Source organism: Cherax quadricarinatus, chromosome 3 (assembly GCF_038502225.1).
Source record: "Cherax quadricarinatus isolate ZL_2023a chromosome 3, ASM3850222v1, whole genome shotgun sequence".
In the NCBI taxonomy this organism is placed as follows: Eukaryota; Metazoa; Arthropoda; class Malacostraca; order Decapoda; family Parastacidae; genus Cherax; species Cherax quadricarinatus.
In genome coordinates, this window is record NC_091294.1 from 20,400,627 (window position 1) to 20,422,813 (window position 22,187).

The window sequence follows — 22,187 nt, forward strand, 5'->3', positions numbered from 1 at the left end:
CTTCACTGTCTATGTACTCCTTGAATTCCTGCACATATTTTTCAGCTGCTTTTTGGTCCAAACTGGCAGCCTCACCATGCCTTATCACACTATGTATGCCACTACGATTCTTAAATCTCTCAAACCAACCTTTGCTGGCCTTAAATTCACAAACATCACCACTAGTTGCAGGCATTTTTCTAATTAAATCCTCATGCAACTTCCTAGCCTTTTCACATATGATCGCTTGAGAGATGCTATCTCCCGCTATCTCTTTCTCATTTATCCACACCAATAACAGTCTCTCAACATCTTCTATCACTTGCGATCTCAGTTTTGAAAACATAGTTGCACCTTTGGCAAGAACAGCTTCCTTGATTGCCGTTTTCTTGGCCACAATAGTAGTGATGGTTGATTGGGGTTTTGTGTACAACCTGGCCAGCTCGGAGACATGCACTCCACTTTCATACTTAGCAATGATCTCTTTCTTCATATCCATAGTAATTCTCAAGCTTTTTGCTGTAGGGTTGGCACTAGAAGCTTTCTTGGGGCACATGGTGACTTATTTTGCAGGTGCAATCACTAAAAACTCTGTGATAATATGAAATGTTCCGATTGTATGTTTGGATGGGACCGCTGTGGCTGGCTGGCTTGTAAACACTGGCCACAAGTGGACGCGTCTCAGACAGAATGAATCATGTTGGTCGAGTTTTTTAGCACTAGTCGAGGCAAAATTTTTGCATTAAAATGTATCGCTAGTCGGATTTAACATTAGATGATGCCATCGTTGGTCGAGGGTCCACTGTATACTCGTGCTTCGTGGGCAGCTGCTTCACAGCCCTGTTGAACGCCGAAACCGAGCTGAGTTGGTTTCAGCATTGCAGCATCCTCTTGACTCACCCCTCTTACTGCAGCCTTGGCAACTAGGCGCCAAAGGGTGTTACCCACTGCAATGGGCCTGATTCCGCCATCCTTTTTCCGGAGGGCACACAATGAGACACCAAAGAAAAGGGGTCTGATGGCCTCTGGGACACTGCCAGTCAGGCACAGGTTGGAAAATTTGGTGAGTTCAGACAGCAACCTCTCTGAATCCTCACCAAGTGCTGGATTGAGTACAGTGGACCCCCGGTATTCGATATTAATCCGTTCATGAGAGCTCATCGAATACCGAAAATATAGAAAACCGAATCAATTTTCCCCATAAGAAATAATGGAAATCAAATTAATCCGTGCAAGATACCCAAAAGTAGGAAAAAATTTTTTTACCACATGAAATATTAAGTTTAATGCAATAGAATAATTGCAATAACAATAGAATAATAATAGAATAATTGACACTTACCTTTAATGAAAGATCTGGTCATGATTTATGGGATGAGAGGAGGGGAGAGTGTTGAAGTTGTTACTGTTTAGAAGGGGAATCCCCTTCCATTAGGACTTGAGGTAGCAAGTCCTTTTCAGGGGTTACTTCCCTTCTTCTTTTAATGCCACTAGGACCAGCTTGAGCCACTGGACCTCTGTTGCACAGCAAATCTGTCCATAGAGCTCTGTACCTCCCATTCCTTTAAGATTTGTCTAAAATGGGCCACAACATTGTCATTGTAATAGTCACCAGCACAGCTTGCAATAGCTGTGTTAGGGTGATTTTCATCCATAAAGGTTTGCAGTTCAACCCACTTTGCACACATTTCCTTAATTTTTGAAGTAGGCACAATAGATTCCACAACTGGCATAGGCTTCTCAGGGTTAGCCACAATCCCTTCAAAATCTTTCTTAATTTCCATACTAATTCTCACCCTTTTTACCACAGGGTTAGCACTAGAAGCTTTCTTGGGCCCCATGGTAACTTATTTTGCAGAAACAAGCACCAAAAACAGTGATAATATGGAATGTACCAAATGTATCCTTAGATGTCCACACGCTGCTTGGCTTGTAAACACTGGAGCACACGCGGGGCAGTTCAGGCCACACGTGGACACGTCTCGTACGAATCGCATCGAATACCGGGTTTTCAATTGGATACCGAGGTGAAATTTTTGCGTTAAAATGCATCGAATACCGGATTTATCGAATGCAGATGCCATCGAATACTGGGGGTCCACTGTATTTGTTTTAAGTGTTGAGGCCTTAAACCAGTGAAACCTCCTGCTGAGCCCTGTGGAAATGACATAGAAGCTTTATACACATCAGCATCCTGTAAGGTAGGTGTTGGTGTGTGTGTGTGTGTGTGTGTGTGTGTGTGTGTGTGTGTGTGTGTATGTATGTATGTATGTATATGTATGTATATGTATGTATGTATGTATGTATGTATGTATGTATGTATGTATGTATGTATGTATGTATGTATGTATGTATGTATGTATATATATATATATATATATATATATATATTTATATATATAATATATATATATATATATATATATATATATATATATATATATATATATATATATATATATATATATACACACACACACACAGTAGGGCCCCGCTTTATGGCGTTTCGCTTTACGGGGTTCCGCTAATACGGTCACTTCAAATTATGACCAAAACTCGCTATACGGCTCCCCCCACCTGACTTTCTAATACGGTCACCGTGCCCCACCCGGTTTGTTCACATTCTCTGTGAGATCCGTAAGCACTAAGTCTCTCCATTTTGTCTGGAAACTCCAAAATTTCAAGTGTTTTTAAAAGTTATTTCATATTTTATATATACTCTGATAAGTATACATGTACTCATGTATACCTGTACCTAAATAAACTTACATACTGTGCTGGCGTGCAGGTACACATTAAAATCAGTAAGAGTGTCTTAGGTCTCAAGACGTCATATTAGTAATAATCACCGAGTCTCATTTAAATGTCATGACAAAAATCAAAGGCCTACCATAAAAGGGGGTCTTTTTTCGTCAGTGCATTATGCCGGGTAGCAGCCATTAGCACAACATCATGGCCTGCTGCCACACTCCACACTGACTCCTCGGTGCTCACGTGGCTGCCGTGGACATAGGTGTTGCACTTTTGTCTTTCATCCGCCCCATCTTTTGTCCGGTGTTCCCTTTGGTTTGGGGCTATACATGTTTGATTATGGGTAAAAGGAAGTCTTTAACACCTGAAACTATAGCTCAAATCATAGGGCTTCACAAAGCTGGGCACCAGACAAAAGAAATAGAGAATGTTGGTGTGTGTGAACGTTCCGTGAGGAAGTGGGTACAGCATTTCAAGGCTGGTGGCGGTTTTGAGTTACTGTTCGCCAAACCTCGGCCTGGATGAAAGACAAAAGTGCAACACCTATGTCCACGGCAGCCACGTGAGCACCGAGGAGTCAGTGTGGAGTGTGGCAGCAGGCCGTGATGTTGTGCTAATGGCTGCTACCCGGCATAATGCACTGACGAAAAAAGACCCCCTTGTATGGTAGGCCTTTGATTTTTGTCACGGCATCATGCCGGGGTGCTCGCCAAGCATAATGCTGTGACTAGCACTGTATATTGGTAGAGCAGGTTACTAACCCACTGCTCTTTGCATTTTAGTCGACTTTTACAACACGCATGGCTTAAGGAGGAAAGATTCTTTTACTTCGCATAGGAGATGAAAGGAAATAAGAACAACACATTGTAAGTAATAGGTATTTTCGCTATATACAGCTTGTTCGAGTCAACCTATACAGGAACTTCAAGCATGTAAAGAGAAATAAAATTTGGAACTCCCTTCCAGAAAGTGCTAAAAGCTCCTCTTCAGCCACCAGCTTCAGAAATGCTGTCATAAAGCACCTACAAGTGACATAAACTGTATTTAGTTTAAGCCTGGTGTGTCATTAGCATCCCTGTTGATCCAAATCATATTAGCTTTTATACTGATGTTCATACTATAACCAGTCTGTTTTGAGGCGTTAATTGCAAAATATCATAACTCGTATGCCAAATAGTTGAAGTAGTTAAATGACAAGTATGACAAACTATAGCATTCTTATAAACTTCTGTATTTACCTTGCTATCAAGTAATCTGCCCAAAATTCTCTGCATAACCAGGGGTCTTTTGGGAAGTAGTTTAAGCATATCGCTTAGTCCAATATTGGTCATGTATATACTGTACTCCACTTTACAGAAAGTTTTTTTTTTTTTGTTATTCATTTGAACTGTTTCACTCTGCATGTTGAGTGTTTGTTTTTAGTTATTGCAGCCAGTCTCTACTTTGTAATACATCCATGTACAGTACAGTCAAACAACTCACTCACAAGATTCTTTGCTGTTTTGATTATTGTATTCAGTGAGGGTAATTTGGCTGCCACCCTCTACAGCTATTGTTTTAGGAGGATTCTAATTAAGTTTTTGCTTTAGTTTGTAGAAGAATTAAAGATTTGAGAAAATGAAATGAGCAGCATTAAAGAATGTAAAAGTGATTTTTTTTTGTCTTTAGGTATTTATATCTCCTTGATTCTGTTTTTGAACAGACTGTTGGTGTCATGAATTTAATCTTAATTGGGCAAAACTACTGAGTAGTTTACCCTAAAATAAATGGTAAGTTATTTTTTGTATACATGTGTTTGTTAGAAAAGAAACAAAACTGCAATAATTTAGAAATTTTAAGAGTATCATTGGCTTGTTTTGCAGGTATGAGGACTCTGTTAGCTGTTCCAGTGCTCCATTTGCTGCTGGTGTAACCTTGCATGACCTCTCCATGAAGAGCACTAACTCAGATTGGAAGCCATGCTTAGACACAGACAAACTAATTTATAAGGTAAATTACCTTTCTTGAGTTTTACACTGTTGAATAGATATACAGCAACCTGAACATAACAGAAAATAATTAAATATTGAAATTGTGAAGGAATTTGGAAGAATGCACAGTGAGAGTTTGGTTTGCAAACAGGGTTCCAGTACATTTAAGTATTCTAACAAGATAATTATATAATATAATGACAGTGTCACAAAAAGTAAATACAGACTGTCATTTAACATGGTGGTTATGTTCCTGAAAATGCCATGTTAGGTAAAAAAGAGTGTTAAATGAACTGAAGAACTTGCAGGAAAAAATAGGGTTAGATTCCTGGGAGCCCCAAAAAAAAGGCCAAACAACTTTTTTTTTTTAGGCCTCAACATCTTAAAAAAAAATAAAAGTGAATATGTAATTGTAGTTCATTGTTGTGATGCATTATTTTTTTTTACTGGTTAAGGCTGCAAATGCAACAGAAATAGTAATATTTCTTACCTTAAATTGTGGGTGCTGGTGTTTGTGGATGATTGTGAAGAGAGTGGAGAGTTATGTTGTGGTCCTACTGGGCTGAGGTGGATGGTAGAGGTTCTGGTACTGAAGTTGATGGTTGTACTGAAGTGTCTAACTTTGTCATTCAGTCAAGTCATTCAGTCACACAAACTCATGTTTGCCTCTTTTTGTGTGTACAAAGCATCACTTCATTACGGTTATCTCTACTCTAATATATTTGTTTTCTTCCTTAATTCTAAGACTTAAATGCTTATACAGGTCCGCCATCACAAATCCGGCAATCAGTTATTCGGTTCCTTCAGTTATTCGGCACTAATTTTGGCTAGCATAATTTCAAATTTCCAGGGTCGCCACACCAACCTGCTGGTACTGTTTGGTGGGACTACTTGCTGCATAAGTCATTCCAGTTTCTTTTTCTCCATTTATTGCTTTAACCTGCTTAGTTTTAGCTGTAGCAATTGTTCCAATGAATAAAAGAAATGTAAAGCACCTACACAGTACATTATCCATTAAAGATAAGGTGGCTTTGAAGCCACTGTCGGTTGTCATGAGCTCAGTCTCATGAAGCAGGAGAATATGCTTTAAGATAAGATTTCGTTCGGATTTTTAACCCCGGAGGGTTAGCCACCCAGGATAACCCAAGAAAGTCAGTGCGTCATCGAGGACTGTCTAACTTATTTCCATTGGGGTCCTTAATCTTGTCCCCCAGGATGCGACCCACACCAGTCTACTAACACCCAGGTACCTATTTGCTGCTAGGTGAACAGGACAACAGGTGTAAGGAAACGTGTCGAAATGTTTCCACCCGCCGGGAATCGAACCCGGGCCCTCCGTGTGTGAAGCGGGAGCTTTAGCCACCAGGCCACCGGGCCAATATCAGCACTACAGCTTATTTGCCTATCACAATTGATCTAATATGACATAAGAAACAATATAAATAACATAAAACATGTTACATACTCCAGAATGAATAATATTTGGCATAACACCGAGCAGTTTGACAGAGTTATGAAGAGGATATGGTAAACAAATACCATTCTCCTATCCTTGTCTTGGTGACTTATATTAGAGAAAACGGAGTATAGCATAGGGCTAACTATGATATACACCCGTACTCCACCATAAACATGAAACAGAAACGTTATTTTCTCTCTATAGATTATCACACATAGCAGCATGTGTGTAGAGAACCTAGGATAACCCCAAAAAAGTCAACGTGGTTTATTTTTAGTACCTGGCTTGGATTAGCCATATATGATTTTTGGTAAATATTTGATTCCCAGCCGGGGTAGAAACATTAGGCGTGTTTCTTCACACCTGTTGTCTGTTTACCCATCAGTAAATGGGTACCTGGGTGTTAGTCGACTAGTGTGGGCGTTATCCTGGGACACTGACCTAATTATCTTGAAATACTCGGCATAACAAGTGCCTTTCTATACAGTAGTATGTCACTGATGTCGGTTAGGCCTGTATACCTTGTACATGTACGTGTAGTAAATAAAGATATTATTATTATTATTATTATTTATTATTATTATTATTATTATTATTATTATTATTATTACTATTACTATTACTATTATTATTATTATTATTATTATTATTATTTTCTCAGTTGTTTGTTGGGTTATCTTATTCAAACTTGGGCAATGTATGATGGAAAGATACTTCTTCACGTACACCAAAAATGAAAGAAATCAGACCATAAATAGCGGAGTTCACTTCTCAGCCATTAGTGGCCGCTTAGCGGTATATTTTTGTATGGTTGTTATGGTTATATTCTCATTTTTTTGGTCTCACTTGATAGAATGAAAGATATATTACAGAAATAGATATGATTTTGATTGCTTTCATGACGAAAAGTACAGGAAGGCCCCACTTTATGGCGTTTCACTTTACAGCGTTCCGCTAATACGGTCATTTCAAATTATGACCAAAACTCGCTATACGGCTCCCCCCACCTGACTTTCTAATACGGTCACCGCGCCCCACCTTGTTTGTTTACATTCTTCGTGAGCTCAGTAAGCACCAAGTCTCTCCATTTTGTCTGGAAACTCCAAAATTTCAAATGTTTTTAAAAGTTATTTCATATTTTATATATACTCTGATAATTATATTTATGTATACCTGTACTTAAATAAACTTACATACTGTGCTGGCATGCAGGTACACATTAAAATCAGTAAGAGTGTCTTATGTCTCCAGACGTCATATTAGTAATGATGATGATAATCATCGAGTCTCGTATAAATGTCGTATATTACGTTAAATACACATTTTCATTAATCCATCCATGATATTTTTTTCAAAATTATATAATAAACACGATACGTAACATAAAAAGATGATAAATACACCCCACAATAGAATAAATAAACATAAATATGAGATGTGGTAGCAGACGACTTGCACAAGTGACGCCATATTAGAAATGATAATAATAATAATCACCGAGTCTCATTAAATGTTGTATATTACGTTAATATACACATTTTCATTAATCCATCCATGATATTTTTTTCAAAATTATATAATAAACACGATACGTAACATAAAAAGATGATAAATACACCCTACAATAGAATAAATAAACATAAATATGAGATGTGGTAGCCAGAGAACTTGTACAAGTGATGCCAAGAATAACATTTTGTCTAATCTAACATAAGAGGAAATGTGTTACTTACCTGGAGAGGGGTAACTGTAGAAAATTATTCCTTTCGTATGTATGTAAGTTTATTCAGGTATACACAAATACAGTTACATAGATTATCATACATAACAACATATGTGTAGAGAACCTAGGATAACCCAAAAAAGTCAGAGTGACTTATTTCCATTGCCTTCACTCAGAGCATCATTTCTTCTCAAAATGATGTTACATGAGAATGGGAGTGTTCTTCTTTATTTATTCTACCGTATCAATGTAGAGACAACCTGTACACAATGTAACTTGTACACAAACCAGACGTGTACACTTTGTTTACAAAACTTACCTTCGCCTGGTTTGTTTACATAACTCTGCGCCTGTCCTCTCTCTCATGCACTCATTCTTTCTCTCTCTCATTTATTCGTTTTATCTCATTTACTTACTCCTGACCCTACATTAAGACTACAAATATTTTAAAGTAAGTAATGAGTGAACTGTATATACATTTTATCGCTCTGGGATGCTTAAATATCATAGAATTGTATGTGTGGGTGGGGTGGCCTGGTATGGTAGCCTGGCTGACTACCATACATACCACACTTGATTTCTTACAATAAATACTACTTGTCTCATCCTAGATTAAGACTATAAATATTTTAAGGTGCATTGTACTTTTTTATTGTTTTTTGATGCCTGGTTCTATTGCTAACTTAATATATGTTAGTGTAAACTTGTTATCTAGTGTTTGTATGCATTTGTAAGTGGAAAAAAAGGGTGTTCTACTTTACGGCAGCTTCCGCTTTATGGCGGTAGCCTGGAACCTAACCAGCCGTATAAGTGGGGCCTTCCTGTACCTTGAAATTGCGCTCACAGTAGCGAAAATGTTCTATTCTTTAGCGAAGCAAAAGAGTAAACAAATGACGTCACCGTCCAATACCTGTCCGCCTGCCAGTCCAAATTCCAGTGTGGAGTCAAGAATGGATTGACATTATTAATACAATTATTACAATAATGCAGCAGTCTGCATAACAGTAAATCTTTTTTTTTTTTTTTTTTTTTTTTTTTTTTTTTTTTTTTTTTTTTTTTTTTTTTTTTTTGTGAATAAAAATTCCAAATGGTAAGCAAGAGTAATATAAAAGGGGCCTGGAGCCATTACTAATGAACAGAGAAAATGTTATTTTAGTGCCAGGAATGTCTGCATTGTTTAGACCCTATTTTGAAATTGGCATCTGTTGAGATTTGTGTGAAATCGGCCAAATTGCCAATTTCTGACCACTTTATTGGGTAGTTGAAATAAGTGAATGGGCGGTTTCTTGTACTCGGTTGACAGACCAGAAGTAAATAAGTTTATTCAGGTGTACACAAATATAGTTACATAGATTATCATACATAGCAGCGTATGTGTAGAGAACTTGGGTTAACCCAGAAAAGTCGGACAGTGACTTATTTCCAGTACTTGGCTTGGGTTTGCCATATATGATTTTTGGTAAGTATTTTTTTTTCTCGGTTGTTTGTTGGGCTATCTCATTGAAACTTGGGCAATGTATGATGGAAAGATGCTTCTTAACGTACAACAAAAATAAAAATGACGGACGATAAATAAGGGAGTTCACTTCTCAGCCATTAGCCGCCTCTTTGCAGTATATTTTCGTATGGTTTTTATGGTTGCATTCTCATTTCTTGGGCTCATTTGATATAATGGAAGATATATTACAGAAATAGACATGATTTTGATTGCTTTCTTGACGAAAAGTACCTTGAAATTGAGCTCAAAGTAGCGGAAATGTTTGATTTTTGCCGGTGTTCAATGAACTGTGTAAGTCAAGTTGGTTAGTTTTATTAAGTGTACAGGTCTCCCTCAACATTCACGTTTTCAGCTTTCGCGGGCTTGACACATTCGCGAATTCCCAACCGCCAAATTCCCAGCCACCAAATTCCCAGCTGCCAAATCATATTCAAGTTTCCTGCCACCTGCGAGTCCCTACTACCCTCCCACCGACCCCCGCAACTGGCAGCCAGCCCTCCCACCACTCAGTGTGGTGAGTGTTTTGTTTGTTCATTATTTGCTATTAAACTACAGTATAAATAATGTAAACACATTCATGACTGCATATTGGAATGGCTATTCGAACAGTTATTAGACGGTGACATGTGTTTACTCTTGAACACAGCAAAGAATCAAACATTTCTGCTACTGCTAATAATAACAATAGTAATAATAATAATAATACAATATTGAAGAAGGAAATTGTACAAAAATACGAGGGAGTGGTCGACACATCGTCAGTGTGGCTTTGTTTATGCTGGAGTGAACATTAGTCTCCCTGCTCTTCCAAACATTTCACAATAATTCAGCGGTTGAGGCAGTGGTAGAGGCAGTGATATTTACTAACATTATTTATAACATACGTATATGTTAGTAAATACCACTGCCTCTATCACTGCCTCTATCACTGCCTCTATCACTGCCTCTATCACTGCCTCTATCACTGCCTCTATCACTGCCTCTATCACTGCCTCTTACACTGCCTCTTACACTGCCTCTTACACTGCCTCTTACACTGCCTCTTACACTGCCTCTTACACTGCCTCTTACACTGCCTCTTACACTGCCTCTTACACTGCCTCTTACACTGCCTCTTACACTGCCTCTTACACTGCCTCTTACACTGCCTCTTACACTGCCTCTTACACTGCCTCTTACACTGCCTCTTACACTGCCTCTTACACTGCCTCTTACACTGCCTCTTACACTGCCTCTTACACTGTCTCTTACACTGCCTCTTACACTGCCTCTTACACTGCCTCTTACACTGCCTCTTACACTGCCTCTTACACTGCCTCTTACACTGCCTCTTACACTGCCTCTTACACTGTCTCTTACACTGTCTCTTACACTGTCTCTTACACTGTCTCTTACACTGTCTCTTACACTGTCTCTTACACTGTCTCTTACACTGTCTCTTACACTGTCTCTTACACTGCCTCTTACACTGCCTCTTACACTGCCTCTTACACTGCCTCTTACACTGCCTCTTACACTGCCTCTTACACTGCCTCTTACACTGCCTCTTACACTGCCTCTTACACTGCCTCTTACACTGCCTCTTACACTGCCTCTTACACTGCCTCTTACACTGCCTCTATCACTGCCTCTATCACTGCCTCAACCGCTGAATTATTGTGAAATGTTTGGAAGAGCAGGGAGACTAATGTTCACTCCAGCATAAACAAAGCCACACTGAAGATGTGTCAACCACTCCCTCGTATTTTTGTACAATTTCCTCCTTCAATTATATCGTATTATTATTATTATTATTATTATTATTATTATTATTATTATTATTATTATTATTATTATTATTATTATTATTATTATTATTATTATTATTATTATTATTATTATTATTATTATTACTATTGTTATTATTATTATTATTACTATTGTTATTAGCAGTAGCAGAAATGTTTGATTCTTTGCTGTGTTCAAGAGTAAACACATGTCACCATCCAATACCTGTCCAAATAGCCATTCCAATATGCAGTCATGAATGTGTTTACATTATTTATACTGTAGTTTAATAGCAAATAATGAACAAACAAAACACTCACCACACTGAGTGGTGGGAGGGCTGGCTGCCAGTTGCGGGGGTCGGTGGGAGGGTAGTAGGGACTCGCAGTGGTATATATATATATATATATATATATATATATATATATATATGTATATATTTAGTACAATTTACGATGTTTTCATGTATTTTATGATTGTTCATGGTTCAACAAGTTAAGCAGTATTGTATAATTCCCTACAATATATTGGGGCACCAAACATTCACGGTTTTTCAACATTCGCGAGGCTCTTGATCCCCTAACCCTCGCGAATGTTGAGGGACACCTGTATTCTAACTTAACCACTCTGTAATTCGGCAAACTCAGTAATCCGGCACACTACAGGTCCCAATGATGCCGGATTTGTGATGGAGGACCTGTACCTTTCCTTGCCACTTTCAGCAACACTAGTATGCCTACTGGGTGTCATGATTGCTTGGCAGATACAAGATAGAGTAATTAAAAGGTCAAAACACAATTCACAAACACAGCTAGCTTGTAGCAGAGAAGGACTGGACTGGGCAAGTTTGAAGTATGAATGCTGGGATGGTGGAGTGGTGTCTGGGGGTGGCAGGGGATGGCGGGAGGTCTCCTTGGCTGATCCACAACAAGACGGCCGCTTGAGGATAAGGGAATTTTTTTTTCCTTCATGCAAATTGAACCATGTTAAATTAATTTTATGACGCGTTACATAAAGTTGTGCCGCAATTCTTCAGTTGTGTTATACCCAAATTGTGCCAAATAAACTCGTGCTAAATGATGGTCTACTGTAGCTACACTGTACTTTTGAAAACAGCATATTTATATGTGACTCACGAAATTGTAATGACACGATTGCAAACAAACCATACTACAGGCGGGATTTGAACCCGCGGTCAGAGAGTCTCAAAACTGACCGCGGGTTCAAATCCCGCCCGTGGTATGGCTTATTTATATGTGCTTGGTATCTTCAAGAAAACATGAAATATTTTACCAAGGATTTTAATGTATCTGTGGTTGAAGAGCTGCAATGTAGGTCGCAGTGATTCTAAATACAGTAGACCATTATATTGCATGGTAGTTACATTACTGAAAATGCTGTGTTAGGAAAAACTGTTAGACAACTGAAGAACTTCTGGGAAAAATAGGATTATGCTCCTGGGAGCCCCCAAAAAGCCAAACAACTATTTTTTAGACCAACAGATCTTAGAAAAATAAAGTGAATGTGTAATTGTAGTTCGTTGTCGTGATATATTATGTTTTTACTGTGTAAGACTACAAATGCAACAGAAATAATAGTATTTCTTACCTTAAATTGTGGTTGCTGGTTTATGTCAGTGATTGTGAAGACAGCAGAGATGCATTGTTTGGCTCTACTGGGCTGAGGTGGATGGTTGTTGGTTGTCAGTAGAAGTGGAGGGTAGAGGTTCTGGTAGTAAAGTTGATGGTTGTGTTGGAGTGTGCATAAATTCTGGTACTAAAGTTGATGGTTGTATTGGAGTGTGCATAAATTCTGTAATGGATCTCTGGGCTCTTTTACCCTGCAGTACCTTATACAGATGATGGTAAGGCATCATCAGCTGGTCTAGACCCCATTTCAAAGCACTGCTTCTAGATATGTCAGGGTCCTCTTCAGTGAAAAAAATCTGCTAGTTTAGCAGCAACATGGAACTTCTCATGTAACTGTTGCAATGTTAACTGGTTTTTCTTCAGGTTCTTCATCTTTTGTTAGATGGCTCCCTTGTATCTGTGCATCAAGCTCTGCCAACATATCATCAATAATCATCATCAATTATCATCATTCATTCATTCATCAATCCATTCATTCATTCATCAATCCACTTGTACATCAGTCCATTCATTCATTCATCAGTCTATTCATTTATCATTCATTCATTTATCATTCATTCATTTATCATTCATCAGTCATTCATTCATCATCATCATCTAAGAGCTATAGAAAGCCATAACTTTACCGTAACAGCCTGTAATGAATGTTGATTGGAGCACTTCATTCCATGCACTTCTAGCGTAGCTGATGGCATCAGCACTATTAAATTTATTCCAGAAACTTGGTACTACCAGCTTAGTCAGAGTCCATTGATGCAACTAATTTTTTGTATAGCTTTTTTTTGTGTAGTTACACTAAAATGACTTAATAATTCCCAGATCCAGTGGTTGTATTATAGATGTTGTATTTTAGGTGTTATTTGGAGGTAAAATACAACTTTTACATGTGGGGTCACATCCAGCAAAGCTTGTGGATGAGTACGGGAATTATCAAGAATGAAAAGAGCCTTGAATGCAAGGTTCTTGCTGTGCAGGTAAAACTTGACTTTAGAAATAGTGATGCTTAAACCAGTCAATAAATATTTCCTATGTCATCCATGCTGACTGGTTTGACCTGCAAATTACTGGTAAAGTGTGTTTATCTACACCTTTCAAAGCATGAGGATTCTTAGCGTGGTAAATAACCATGGGCTTACACTTAAAATCACCTGATGCATTTCCACAGAAGAGCAAGGTGAAGCGATCCTTTGCTGTCTTGAAGCCCGGTGCACTTTTCTCTTACTGACTGATATAAGTTCTTGTTGGCATTTTCTTCCAAAAAACACTCGTCTCATCAGCATTAACCCTTTGAGGGTCGACAGGCCCTCTCCGAAACTCGTTCTCAGGGTCGGCCAAATTTAAAAAAAAAAAAAAATTATTTTCTCTTATGAAAAGATAGAGAATCTTTTCCCGATCATAACGACACCAAAAGTTTGAAATTTGATTGAAAACTTACGGAATTATGCTCTCGCAAAGTTAGCGGTCTCGGCGATGTTTACGGATCGGCGATTTTGCCCACTTTGAGCCCCATTTTCGGCCAATTTCACTGTACTAGTCGACAAAAAACATGAATATTTCGCTAGAACTCCATTTTTTCTATCGAATGGGTGCAAGAAAGCACCCATTTATAAATTCAACTATCCAGTACAGTGGTCAGAATTTAGCAATTTTGCCAATTTCACACAAATTTCAAAAGATGATAATTTCGGAATAGGGTCCAGAATAAACAAGAAAGACATTCCTGGCACTAAAATGACATTTCCTCTAGTCATTAGTCACGTCTCAAGGCCCCTCTTATATTCTTTTGCTTTCCACTTTGAATTTTTATTCTCACAAAAAATATAAGATTTACTGTTATGCAGACTACTGCATTAGTGTAAGAAATGGTATAAATATTATTGGTGCACTTGTGAAAGAATATTAGACTCACCAGTTGACGTGTATTGCACGCTTGGCACGATTTGTTTACTTTTGAAGTTTGGTAAAAATCGAACATTTCTGCTACTTTGAGCTCAATTTCAAGGCACCTTTCATTGTAAAACCAGTCAAAATCATCTCAATTTCAGTAATATGTCTTCCATTCTATAAAATGAGACCAAGAAAACTAGAATACAACAATAAATACCATACGAAAATACACTGCAAAGTCGCTGATTTATTAAAAAAAAATGGTCAAAGTTTTTTTTTTCTCATTATGCACTGTGTGCTGCAGGATTTTTTTTAGACTGTGCACACTGACCACATAGACCCATTCTTTCATATAAAGGCCTACCAGCTTTCTCCCACTAGATTTGAGGCCGCTAGAATTTGAGTACTAGTACGTCAAAAACCCCTACGCGTAAGACGTACTAGTACGACGAAAACCCTCAAAGGGTTAAACACTTGATGTGGCTCATAGCCACCCTCAGAAATAATTTCCTGCAGTTCATCAGGGAAATTACTTGCTGCTGTATGATCAGCTGAATCAATTTCACCAGAAAACTTAACATTATGTAACTTATTATGCAACTTAAAGTTGTAGAACCAACCTGTGCTAAACATACTTTTATTTACAGGCTTCCTTATCACACAACTGTAAGGCCTTTTCCCTAATTAAGATGAAATTAAGTGGTGTATCTTTCTTTGTTTTTTGTTCAATCTACTCAAGCAACAAGTTTATAGTTTTATTTACTTTTTGTGATCTACATGTCATTCTTTTCATGAGAAGACACCCTGGGTTATTCATTACACAAGCATGTATATTCACCTCATTCTTTTTAATTGTACAGACTGACGCTTCATTGAGGCTATAGGCCCGCCTCACTAGGCCCACCACACGTGAGCCACTCTTAAGAGTGTGTAATATCTTGATTTTCTTTGTAACTCATAGACTTGAATGCTTAAACCTTTTCTTGCCACTTTCAGCAACACTTGTATGCTGACTGAGTGCTATAATTGCTTGGCAGATACAAGATATGGCAATTAAAAGATCTAAACTTAGTCCACAAACATAATAAACACAGCTAGCTCCTAGCAGAGAATGGTCCTGAGTGGGAAGTATCCCGCAGGCAGTGCTCCAAATTTTTTCCCCTTCTGCAAACTGAACCATGTTAAGTTAATTTTACAAAGTGTTGTCTAAAATTGTGCCACAATTTTTCAATAGTACAATAGCCAAAACGTGCCAATAAAACCATGTAATATAACTGTCTACTGTAATAGAAAGATCAAATACCATGTATATATCAGTCATTAGATTTAATTAAACCTTTTGAGGTTCTGAGTAGTTTCCAGTACAAATCAGTTAAATGTACTGCATTTACTGCTCCAAAGGATAACTTGTGTACACAAGAAGCATCAATAGAAAACTTAGGATAAAATGTCGATCTAGCCTGATTTCCCACCTTTCCCCATTCTTTGGAGGCTGTATGATCCTGACCCGTGTAGGGTTATTGTTTTCCTACTAATGTTATCTTTGCCAGCCTAAAACAGTTAGCGATATTACAGAAAAAGTGGAACTGTAAGTGCTGTGAGGCACTTTCTCTATACAGTGGACCCTCGCATACCGTTGGCATCACATAACGTTAAATCCACATAGCGATACATTTTATCGCTAAAATTTTGCCTCGCATGGCGCTAAAAAACTCGCTCAACGCTATTCGTCCGAGATGCATCTGTGTGGCCCGAGCCAGCCTCACATGTTCCGCCGGTGGCATTGTTTACAAGCCAGCCTCTGCAGTAACATCCAAGCATACAATCGGAACATTTCGTATTATAGCGTTTTTGGTGATTTCATCTGCAAAATAAGTGACTATGGGCCCCAAGAAAGCTTCTAGTGCCAACCCTACAGGAATAAGGGTGAGAATTACTATAGAGATGAAAGAGATCATTGCTAAGTATGAAAGTGGAGTATGTGTCTCCGAGCTGGCCAGGTTGTATAGTAAACCCCAATCAACCATCGCTACTATTGTGTCCAAGAAAACAGCAATCAAGGAAGCTGTTTTTGCCAAAGGTTCAACTGTGTTTTCGAAACAGAGATCGCAAGTGATAGAAGATGTTGAGAGAGACTTATTGGTGTGGATAAACGAAAAACAGAGAGCAGGAGATAGCACCTCTCAAGCGATCATAAGTGAAAAGGCTAGGAAGTTGCATCAGGATTTAATTAGAAAAATGCTTGCAACTAGTGATGATGTGAGTGAATTTAAGGCCAGCAAAGGTTGGTTTGAGAGATTGAAGAAGCGTAGTGGCATACATAGTGTGATAAGGCATGGTGAGGCTGCCAGTTCGGACCACAAAGCAGCTGAAAAATATGTTCAGGAATTCAAGGAGTACATAGACAGTGAAGAACTGAAACCTGAACAAGTGTTTAATTGTTACGAAACAGGCCTGTTTTGGAAGAAAATGCCAAGCAGGACCTACATTACTAAGGAGAAAAAGGCACTCCCAGGACATAAGCCTATGAAAGACAGGCTTACTCTGTTAATGTGTGCCAATGCTAGTGGTGATTGCAAAGTGAAGCCTTTATTAGTGTATCACTCTGAAACTCCCAGAGCGTTCAGGCAAAAGAATATCCTCAAGGCTAATTTGTGTGTGCTGTGGAGGGCAAACAGTAAGGCATGGGTCACTAGGGACTTTTACTATGACTGGTTACACCAAGCATTTGCCCCCAATGTGGAAAAATTACCTAACTGAAAAGAAATTAGACCTTAAGTGCTTCCTGGTGTTAGACAGTGCCCCTGGTCATCCTACAGACTTGGCAGAGCGGCTTTCTGTGGACATGAGCTTTAAGGTCAAGTTTTTGCCTCCTAATACCACTCCTCTCCTGCAGCCCATGGACCAGCAGGTTATTGTAAACTTCAAAAAACTGTACACAAAAGCTCTGTTTGAAAGGTGCTTTGTAGTGACCTCAGAAACTCAATTGACTCTAAGAGAGTTTTGGAGAGATCACTTTAATATCCTCAATTGTGTAAACCTTATAGGTAAGGCTTGGGAGGAAGTGACTAAGAGGACCTTGAACTTTGCTTGGAAGAAACTGTGGCCAGAATGTGTAGACCAAAGGGATTTTGAAGGGTTTGAGGCTAACCCTGGGAATCCTATGCCATTTGAGGAATCCATTGTGGCATTGGGAAAGTCCTTGGGGTTGGAGGTTAGTGGGGAGGATGTGGAAGAGTTGGTGGAGGAGGACAATGAAGAACTAACCACTGATGAGCTGCTAGATCATCTTCATCAGCATGAGGCCACACCTGAGGAAACTGCTTCGGAGGAGGGGAGAGAGAAATTGAAGAAGTTGCCTACTTCAAAGATTAAGGAAATCTGTGCAGTGTGGCTTAAAGTGCAAACCTTTATGGATGAAAATCACCCTCAGACAGCTGTTACAAGTCTTGTTGGCAACCTGTACACTGACAGTGTTGTGAACCACTTTAGGAAAGTCATAAAGGAACGAGAGGTACAGACCTCTATGGACAGATATGTTGTGCGACAGAAGTCCAGTGACTCTGAAGCTGGTCCTAGTGGCATTAAAAGAAGAAGGGAAGTAACCCCAGAAAAGGACTTGACACCTCAAGTCCTAATTGAAGGGGATTCCCCTTTTAAACACTAAGACCATCAACACTCCCCTCCTCCCATCCCATCAATCATCACCAGATCTTCAATAAAGGTAAGTGTCATGTAACTGTGCCTGTCTTCTTCAGTTTGTGTGTATTAAAATTAATATTTCATGTGGTAAAAAAAATTTTTGTTCGTACTTTTGGGTGTCAGGAACGGTTTAATTTGATTTCCATTATTTCTTACGGGGAAAATTAATTTGCATAACGATAATTTCGCATAACATTGAGCTCTCAGGAACGGATTAATAGCGTTATGCGAGGGTCCGCTGTAGTTTCTACTCAGGTTAAGTCAAATACTTGAGCAATTACGTGTTTTTATCTTGAATTGTCTATTCATTTTGTTGCAGGTCTCCTGGAAGAATTTTATCAGTGAGTTAATTGTATTGAATGTCTGGTTTATATTTAGTAGTAGATAAAGTAGGGAGTGTGAATGCTGTGTGTGTTAAGTAAATTTAAACTATTGAATAGTGGGGAAGAGGGTGTTGTCTGGAACCTGATAGGGATCATTCTGATATCAGATTTTTGTTGAATTACATTGACTTCATGGATAATATTGGCTGTTATAGATCCCCATGTACAATAAATACCACACGTTGAGTGTGGATAGATTAGATTAGATTACATTTTTTTTTTTTTTTTTTTTTGAAAGATTGATTATTTTTATAGAAATTTTAAGTGTTGGATGGAATTACTGAGTTTCTCTCTCCTCGCATGGTATTATTTACCTTTATTGTTCAATTGCTTAATTTTAGCTTTATTCCTTAACACTATACAGTGGTACCTTGACTTACGAGTGCCCCAACTTAGAAGTTTTCTGAATTACGAGCCATCGCTCAGTCAATTTTTTGCTTTGAATTTTGAGCCAAAATCCGAGTTACGAGCGGGCTTCAGATATGCCGCCACTAGTTAGCGCAGCAAATGCCACAACAGTGCACATGTTACCTCACTGTGGAAGCATCTCTCTTGTGTTGTGCTTGCTTTTTGTGCAGTTATTTTGCCAAATTTCTTTTTTCTAACCATGGTTGTAAGAAAGTAAGTGCAAAGGACATTGCCGAGAAGAGGAGGATGATGTCCATTGAATTAAAGCATGAAATCATAGAAAAACACGAGCGAGGTGTGTGTGTAATTGATTTGGTGAGGCAGTACAAGCGTAGTATGTACAGTGGTCCCTCGCTTTTCGTAGTTCTCGGCAATTGTAAATTTCGCCAATCATAGGGGTATTTTCGTATAAACATGGACTCTCTTTTCATAGGTTGACTCGCGAATAGTAGTTTGTCCGGGACGCGTACGCATGGTGTGAGCCGGGGCGGCCTCCCTACCCAGCCAGTCTGGCATTGTTTACCAGTGAGTGAAGGTCCCCTCAAGTGCTCCTACGAAATATTTCATAATATTCCACTCATTTTAGTGCTTGCAATTACTAAATAAGCTACCATGGCTCCAAAGAAAGCTCCTAGTGCCAAGCCTGTGGTAAAGAAGGTGAGAAATATGTACAGTGACAAAGTCTTGGGCCATTTTAGGGAAGTGTTAGAGACGCCAGAAACAGAGCTCTCTCCACAGTTACTTTGCGAGACAGGACTAGAGTGACTCTCAAGCTGGTCCTAGTGGCATAAAGAAACAGAGAAGAGAAGCAATCCCAGAGAAGCAATTGGTACCTGAGGTGTTGCTGGAAGGGGATTCCCCTTCCAAACTGTAAACAATCCAATCTCTCTCCTCCTCCAGTCTTCCATACACAAAGAAGAATCACCAATAAAGGTAAGTGTTATTCTGTTAATGTTTGATTCATCATGTGCCATTGTATTGTTTATGTGCTACATCTATATTTCATGTAAAAAAATTTTTTGTTTTAATACTTCTGGGTGTCAGGAACGGATTAATTGTATTTACATTATTTTTTATGGGGAAAATTGATAAGCAAATCGTAAATTTCGTTTATAGTAGCTCCTCCAGGAACGGATTAATTACGAAAAACGAGGGACCACTGTACTTCATGCCTCTTGCCTTCCGAGGCATGAAGTACATAGTACGCTTGTTTACTTCAGAATTCTGCTGGAACGGATTAATGGCATTTCAGTTAATTTCAATGAGGAAAATTGATTTGATATACGAGCAAATTGAGTTACGAGCTGGGTCACGGAACAAATTAAACTCTTAAGTCAACGTACCACTGTATAAGCTCTATCAATATTGAGTAATAATAATCTTTATTTACTACAAGTACTTGTACATGGTATACAGGCCTAGCTGACATCAGTGACATACTACTATATAGAAAGCTGCTTGTTATGCTGAGCATTTTGGGCAAATTAGGTCAGTTTTGTCCCAGGATGTGACCCACATCAGTCTACTAACACCCAGGTACTCATTTTAAATGATGGGTGAACAGGGACTGCAGGTGTCTTATGGAAATACGTCCCTAATGTTTTTGCAGCTGTACTGGAGGAGATTCGAACCCCGGACCTCAGTGTGCGAGCTGAGTGCTCTAGCGATCGAGCTATGGGACAATTTGTTGGCTGTCATTCAAGTGGATCTTTACAAGCTTGTCATAACCAGTGTTGTTGACAACCTAATCTATATTTGGGATGAAGAAAGTTGTCAGCTGTGAACAACTGGAACTGGTTTAAGCTCCTGTAAAACATTAGGTAGGTCATTTATAAATACAGTGGACCCTTGAGTAACAGCGTCATCGGCTAATGCCAAAATCGGATAGTGCCGTGTTTTTGCGTCAAAATATTGGCTCGACTAACGCCCAAGAACTCTGTTAAGGACATTCGTCCTGAATGTGTCCGTGCAGCCTGAGCCCATGTATAGCCAGTGTGCCATTGTTTACAAGCCAGTGAGGGTGATTCCACACATACATGCAAAATATTTTGTATTATTCCCATGTTTTTAGTGCCTGTAACTGCTAAATAAACCACCATGGGCCCAAAGAAAGCTTCTAGTGACAGCCTTGTGGTAAAGAAGGAAAGAAACGCAATAGAATTCAAGAAAAAATTCATAGCAAAGTACCAAAGTGGAGGAGGAAGAGAGAGGGGAGAATGTGCCTTCTGCAGTGATTCAGGGATTCTGCGATATGTATGATACTAAAGCAGCAGGTATCGATAAAGGCTATAGTGCCAGCCAGCGATGAAGTGTAGAATTAACAGTGTAGCAAGTAAGTTAAGCGAGTAAGCGATAGAAAAACAACACGAAAGTAGCTCTCCAGTGTTGGATGTGTATAGGGACAATGAACATATGCTGCCCTGCTATCTTCCACCACCCTAAACCTCTGCCAGCATCTCCTCCATCAAACTAATTAAACTAACATCTTCTCCAAGGTAAGTGTAAAAGTAAATATAAGTGTGAAGAAATTAAGACATGTTCAACATCTGGCTATCTTTATTGTAGACGTTTCACCATCCAGTGGCTTTATCAATACAAATTCCATGACATGACTTGAAGACAGTAGGACTATATACAGAAGATGAGGTAATCATCTTCTGTATATAGTCCTACTGTCTTCAAGTCATGTCCTGGAATTTGTATTGATAAAGCCACTGGATCGCGAAACGTCTACTATAAAGATACCCAGATGTTGAACATGTCTTAATTTCATCTTGTCGGTATTACATACCATTCTTGCACAAAATATAAGTGTAAATATAAAAGGACCCCAATGCAGATAAGTCACTCTGACTTTTTTGGGTTATCCTAGGCACTTTACACATATGCTGCTATGTATGATGATCTGTGCACGTAACTGTATTTGTGTATACTTGAATAAACTTCCTTATTTATAAATTACATACATTGTTTAAGTGTGAATAGTGGTGGTGGCTTCTGCTGCCACCTCC

At 38.8% G+C, this 22,187-nt stretch overlaps 1 protein-coding gene across 1 annotated transcript in view; it reads left to right on the top strand.

Moving 5' to 3' along the window:
- The window catches only part of LOC128706588 (intermembrane lipid transfer protein VPS13A-like), a 264,092-nt gene that overhangs the window by 197,947 nt on the left and 43,958 nt on the right, over positions 1 to 22,187 (top strand). Inside the window, exon 5 of the mRNA XM_070090619.1 lies at positions 4,593 to 4,719. Within this exon, the coding sequence (XP_069946720.1) occupies positions 4,593 to 4,719 (127 nt within the window). The remainder of the gene's footprint in view (positions 1 to 4,592; positions 4,720 to 22,187) is intronic.